This window comes from Aspergillus brasiliensis (assembly GCF_001889945.1).
Source record: "Aspergillus brasiliensis CBS 101740 unplaced genomic scaffold ASPBRscaffold_21, whole genome shotgun sequence".
In the NCBI taxonomy this organism is placed as follows: Eukaryota; Fungi; Ascomycota; class Eurotiomycetes; order Eurotiales; family Aspergillaceae; genus Aspergillus; species Aspergillus brasiliensis.
The window spans coordinates 53,527-59,930 of record NW_027137462.1 but is presented as its reverse complement, the minus strand read 5'-3'; the positions used below and the strand labels follow the sequence as shown (position 1 = coordinate 59,930).

Here is a 6,404-nt window from a genome sequence, read left to right as displayed (position 1 = left end):
GTTAGTAGACTGGCTTGAAGGCGCTTTTTCAAGTGTTCAACATCCTATCCTCGGCAGTTGAAGTGCGTCTACCATCTGTGGCACAAGGTGGCTGGTGTAGGTTAGTTAGGGGAAGGGTGTCATTGTAGTAGTCGACGTGGTTAGGCGGCGTCCCAGCCAGCCCGTGGCGATTGCGAATTGTATTGAGGCTCGTACTGCCTCCAAATTCGGCGTCCATTGCTGATCATCGGAAGGCGATTTCCCGGCCAGGCAGAGGGAGAGATTGCCCCGGTGAGTACGAGTACATTGTAGCAGTGCTATCCGTTGCGTGGTCCACTTCCGACATCGGAAGAGAAAATGCTCCACAGTTTCTTTTGCTTGTCCGCATGCACACTGGTCTGTCTGCGCGACACTGATCCGGGAGAGATACCCATTCAATCTTGCCATGCCAATCCAGACAATCAGCCTCTGCTATCCATGCAAAGACTTTATATTCTCTAGGTTCAGTGCAATTATTTGGTTCACTTTCGACATACATATCCGAAGTCGGCAGGATTATTCTGCTCGTTTGGTGCTATCTGGAGCAGATACATCCATGACATAGAGCCTCTTGACTCATTCTCACAGGTTCCTGCGTGTCGATTAGCTTCCTTGTTTAACTAAGAAGGCGCCAACAACCATGGAGAAGTGCAGGTGAGGCATTACCTCGCACTAGACATCCCCTTGGGCAACTGTCCCAATACCAGTTGGAGGACAAGGGCTCAACCCATTCACCTACTCTGTTGTTACCTTTCCTGGGTAGGGAGAAGACCTCAGAGCTGACATAAATACTATAGATCCGACCGTGGATCTCATGCTGATCTGATGAATCCGTATCAACCGCTCGTTGGATCATCTGACAGCGATTGAATGGATTGTATCGGGGAAGCATCATTCTGGCAAAACCTACCACAGATCGGACAGACGATCTCAACAACACAGAACGGATGCCGAAGTTGCAGGCAAGAAAGACAGGAGCCAGCGTCCCACGAATCGAGTACAACGTAATACACGGGCTCCTCGTTCTCAACCCGCCCACACATTCCATTGGTGCAGCTGGCCTACAAAGGAACAACCATGAGACCAGAGCATGATTTGAGTAGGACTGCGCGTCTACCGTGCGTGTGCAGGGATCCGCACCTTGTATCAGGCTGTGGAATATAAACTGGGTGTGGCAGTATTGAATAATAACGGTCCGATATTATCTCCCCTCCTCTAACCTGACCGATAAGGCGCTTCTGTATGAAATCCCTGCCCGAAGTTGCCTTTACAGCGAGTCCTTCAGACTCCTGCATCGCCAGGGAAGACGAGGAAGCTGGTGAGTGATGAAGGCAGGACCCTCAGGGCCCTCATCAACTTCTGTGTGATCAAATCCGTCCTAGCTATTGTCATGACTCCCCTATTTGCCTTCCGGCCGGTACATTTCTGTCTCAAGCGAAGCGAGCTGAAGGATGCAACGTTCATGAATTCGCGAGGCGATCGACCCGCTGAACCAACGTTGCCCCAAGCGCCAAGTTATTTGAAATCTGATAAATCAGACCCTCGCGAGCGTTGTGGCGTTTTTACGTCGACGACGGAAACGCGTTATCCTCGTCCTTGGAGATGCCACTCAGGTGGACAAGGAACTAGATCGGAGATAACCAAGAATCCCAGAGGCACGCTTGAGTGACCCTGTGGGCTGGGCACGGTATACTGACAACTCGAACCAGCCGACCGGTCAGAAACAACTGTACCATCGAATCTAATCGCCGTCGAGACCTACTACTTGCATGCGAATCACAGGCCTTCTGCTGTTGACATGGTCGGACACACCCGCCACGTCCATGAAGAGCGATGCCATGAGCTGCTTTCATTTTCACGCATCGTGAGTGCTCTGGAGGAGCAGGCACGCCACGGCATCCGCTGCGCAGTGTTGCTTGCGGCCCCCCACCTGTCCGGGGGGAAGACTTCCTGTCGCTTCACAGTGATCTGCAAGAGCCCCCGTCGCGATCTTTTCACTACCTTTCCCAGACAGTCTAGAAGGCTGATGATCCGACACGCCTGGACGAGCGAATCGACTCAATTTGTCATGTTTTCTCACTAAGATCCCTTGGCCGTTTCCCATGCTTGTGGAATGAATGCTTAGCCGGGCCAACGAGGCGCCTCCAGGTACATTCTTGCTGAGTCACGATCTCCCGACCCGGTGGCAGTGAAGGACTTGTTGGAGTATGGGATGGCTCAACGATAGGGCCAGCCCTCTTAGTTGCTCCCAGCCTATCCTGACCCCAGTCTGCTTAACTTGGAGTCACGGCAGTTCTGCTGACAGATTGTCCGACAGATGACGGCAATCTACGTGGTTGCTTTATAGAATAGCTGCCTTGCCTGCATAAAAAAGGTCTCTACGACATTGTGGGTGTTGGTAAAGGTAAGTAGCTGGATTAGATCGAGGTTTAACCGTCTAAAGATCATTTTTTCATACAGATCTCACGCCGTTCAACACGTTCCGTTCTTCCCTCCTCGAGGTGGCCTATGGAAGTCTCTTGTTCGCCGTCCTCTCTTTCTCGAAGCCTTCGAGAATGATATTTTGGTGGTCTTCATGAAGCTTGTATTTCCCAGCCCGGATCTCAGCCTCCGTTGCCCATGCGAAGTCTTCGTATTCTTTAGCAATGCCTTTTATCTGGCTTATTCGGCCGAACGCACGTCCGGAGCTGGCCAGAGGAATGTCCTCATCTGACTCGGAGACGCTGATGATGTAGGGAAACTCGATCCACTCTCGCTGTTCACTGTGCGTTGACCGGCTCCATTGTTTGACGGAAAGAGAGTGGACGATCTTGGAGAAGGGGAGGCCAGTGCTTTTTATCACTTCGCGCTCGATGGCGTCTTGCAGAGTTGCATCTCCGGTTTCAACGCACCCCCCTGGGCCAATGTCCCAATATCCTTCCTTGCTGCCGTTTGAGGCACGTTGGAGAAGAAGCGCCCGAAGCTCAATCGTCTCGTCTGTTCTCCCGTCTCCCGTTCTGGGGTAAGAAAAGATGACAGCGCTGACCTGGATACTGTACGCTCGACCATGGATCGCGTACAGGTCTGGGGAATCTGCAATACGGAATGTCGAAAGTGGTGCTGCGAAGTCGATATCGAAAGGCGCTTGCCGTTTGTCTACCCAGCGATGCGCATTGTTGACTGCTTCCAGAGGACGACTCCTGTATTGCAAAAGGTAATTCTGAACCTCTGCTGCAGTGTACCGATTAGGAGGGACGTTCTCGGCGAACATAGTTGATAGATGAACTATATATTCCGTCGTCCATTCGGAGCAAGCTGGCAAGGAGTATGGTATCATCCGTCCACAAGAGTCCAGATCACCCATGACGTGCGCCGCTGCAGGCTGCATGAAGAACATGAGAAAGTGTTCTTGGAGAGCCAGAGCGTCTGCATGGCCAAATTCAACCTTCAAATCAACGCGCCCTGGGCGAAGGAGAGCGTGATCCAGCTTCTCGATGGCGTTGGTGGTCATGATCAAGATGCGACCTTCCTGAGCGGTTAGGCCATCGATAATGTTAAGAAACGCAGACAGAGTGATCCCATTGGAGGGCTGTTTGTCATTGTCTGCTTCTTGCTCGCTATCCTGTTCATCGTGCTCTGCATCCTCGCAGGTCTGTCGCATGCTGTTGCCAGTCTTGCGCTTCGGAATCCCGGCCTGGTCCACGTCTTCGAAAACGACAATGCAGAATTTGGGAAGAGATTGAAATAGAAGTGTGAGAGTATTCTCATCGAGACTATTCGCACAGAGATTGACCGTGTAGATATCCAGATTGAACAGGCTAGCAAGCACAAGGCACATGGTCGATTTACCTGTACCGGGCAGGCCGTGGAGAAGATAGCCCCGCCGATATGGAATTCCACGAATTTCGTACCAAGCACGAGTATCGGGGTCAAGGTAGCCCCGAACATCTTCGATGATGTGTTTCTTTTGTTCATGGCGAAGGATAATGGTCGATAACTCCCGAGGCTTCTTTGACGCAACGTGCACCCACTCGAATCCGAAACCCAGCTTGAGGCCCCTCCGAATATTAATGCGGTAGCTGTCCTGGTCAAACGAAGCCTGCTGCATGTCCGATATGAGACTTCTCAGGACCCATTTGTTCCAGGGCGCAGCATAGAAAGATAAGTCCTCCATGCTAGCTGCCCAAGGGCTCTTGGGAGACCTGAAAGCCTGACGATACAGAAAGATCCAGCATCTCTTGTAGGTGAAACGATGGAAACGCAGAGGTCCCGGAGTATATCGAATCTTTCGCTTGTTGTGATGTCTCTTAAGCCAGGGCTTCGACGGGTCAACGTCAAATTGTGCTCGGTCTGCCTCCGAGAGGTCATCCTCGTTATTTTTATCTTCCCAGGGGAAAGTCCTTTTCGTCCCGGCGACGGCCTTCCGTGAAACAGTGAGATCAACATTGATAGAAATCCAGCGCATGGCATCATTGTGCAGGTCATCATGAGACCTGATTTCAACTGTTGCCGCGACAAAGCAAAGAAACGATTGGAAGCGGTCCCAGAAAGCTTTGGCAGCGTACGTCCAGAACGCGAACAACACCGCGACAATAAATAGATATGACGAAATATCAATGCGGAAATAATAAGTGCAAAGATGGGAGAAGAATTTATAGCCGGGGATGAATGATTCGAGCAGCGCCTCGACTGGCAGCTCGTCGGATGTAAGGTTAGGTGAGCTCATTCTGAATATATCCTTTGAAGATGATTGGAGTTCCTGAGCTGACGGGGAATAATGTGTGCCTTATAAGCCTCAGAAGTGAACTAGGGAACCTCGCTACCTGGACCGCACATGGTTCCCTACTTCAACAAGGCTCGAATATCTCGCGCCGTCATATGCCGAATCTATTGTGACTAATTCTGCGTGTGGCTTGCATTAGGTCAGTCGCCTGAGAACCCCGTCTCCAGCCTTGTGTGTCCACTTTCACTATTGGCCCAGTGGCGCTTCATTCAATCTGTTCGTCCTCCGAGGCCAACACACGTACTCACACTGCAGGGGGGCGAGGGCATCGGCGCCTAATTCAGGGGGGCAGCCAAGCCGAGGCCCTGTTACCGTACACCAAAATATGTCAAAAGTGGGGCTCGGTACGCACGGGTACTTCTGTCCGCAAACCACGAAACAGAGAAGCACGTACAACAATTGAACGCGTCACGCCGGCTGAGCGCTATCGGTGCCTTTTCGAGTCTCTGCGTCGGATCCGGGCTTCAGTGTTCCGCATATTCTCTCATTCGCCGTAAGCACTTGGTGGCTTTTCGTGTGGCCCCTCACTACCTACAAACCCTTGGGTTCGTTGCACGTATACATCACTTGACTCTAGAGCATGGGCACATTCCAAGTTGCAAACTGATGCTGATCATTGAGAGGCGGACCTCTGCCATACCACATGCCTTAGTTGGGAGAAAAGGTACTGGAGCTAGCTACATGTCTGCCTCCCATCAAAATGGGAAAACCGATCCTCACCCTCCAACTTCCAGTGTAATCATCATGCTCTGCTGCCATCACACAGTGCCGACAGAGCGACTCGTATCCGATATCCAAGGCGATAAGATGACATCCTTATTCCGGACTATTCAACGGCGGCAGCCCAACGAGACGTACGCAGATGTTGTATCAACTCATGTACTTGCCCACGAATGTGCCGTTCATTTAAGTCATAACCTCTGTATTTTGTCGCAATCGCTTGCTTTCCGCGGTACTTAAGCACGATAGTCCAGTGATTCTCGCACGGTATGAACCTCCAGTTGCTTGCAAAGCCTTCTTCTGGTTCGGTGAGAATAGGTTCCGTAGTGGAGGTTTTCCATATTTCGATAAAGTCGATTGGGCCTTCATCAAGTTTACAAGTGGAAGCAAATCCCAGAGTGTGGGTCATGGCAAAAGTAGAGGCATCCTAGGAGACAAAAAGGACGAGCTAGGCACTTACGTGCTCCTTGGTGTGGAACCGGATTGGAGTATCCACGGACTCATGTAAGGGCGACAGGAGCTCTATGAGGTTGCTGAACAATGCAATGGCTGGCCAGCAATCAGGGCAGCCGGACACTGTTGGGTCTAATCTATGCAGGTGCCGTTTGGCTCTGACCGCGCTCTGGGCCAGGACTGAATGGTCCCCATCCATGCGTCCATTGAAACGACAGCATTACCAACGCCATCCGCGCATACAGTCGCTCGCTATCAGCAGCAGAGAGGCTGCAGGTGGCTGCGTACCCCGCTGTGCACCTGCTCTCCTCTTGGTCGATACATATATTTCAGTACACCAAAATATGTTGGAAGTGGAGACAGACACGGCATGTCGGTTCAGAAAATCCGCCCATTGTGGAAGAATATGGCATTCCCTAGCGAATGCTTGCCTTTTTTAGCCCCTGAGCCA

At 51.5% G+C, this 6,404-nt stretch overlaps 2 protein-coding genes across 2 annotated transcripts; both read right to left on the bottom strand.

Moving 5' to 3' along the window:
• Positions 1-2,429: 2,429 nt before the first annotated feature.
• Positions 2,430-4,776, bottom strand: ASPBRDRAFT_69766 (uncharacterized protein). The gene has a single exon (XM_067629043.1). The coding sequence runs from the start codon at positions 4,721-4,723 to the stop codon at positions 2,525-2,527; it is 2,199 nt and encodes a 732-aa protein (XP_067473566.1). The 5' UTR covers positions 4,724-4,776; the 3' UTR covers positions 2,430-2,524.
• Positions 4,777-5,606: 830 nt separating this feature from the next.
• Positions 5,607-6,152, bottom strand: ASPBRDRAFT_35076 (uncharacterized protein; the record flags this gene model as incomplete). Its single annotated transcript, XM_067623309.1, has 2 exons — positions 5,607-5,927; positions 5,961-6,152. The coding sequence occupies 2 exons, from the start codon at positions 6,150-6,152 to the stop codon at positions 5,607-5,609; spliced, it is 513 nt and encodes a 170-aa protein (XP_067473565.1).
• Between the last annotated feature and the right edge of the window lie 252 nt (positions 6,153-6,404).

Coding starts and splice junctions, on each gene's coding strand:
- ASPBRDRAFT_69766 (XM_067629043.1), bottom strand. CDS start 4,723: ATGAGCTCACCTAACCTTACATCCGACGAGCTGCCAGTCGAGGCGCTG.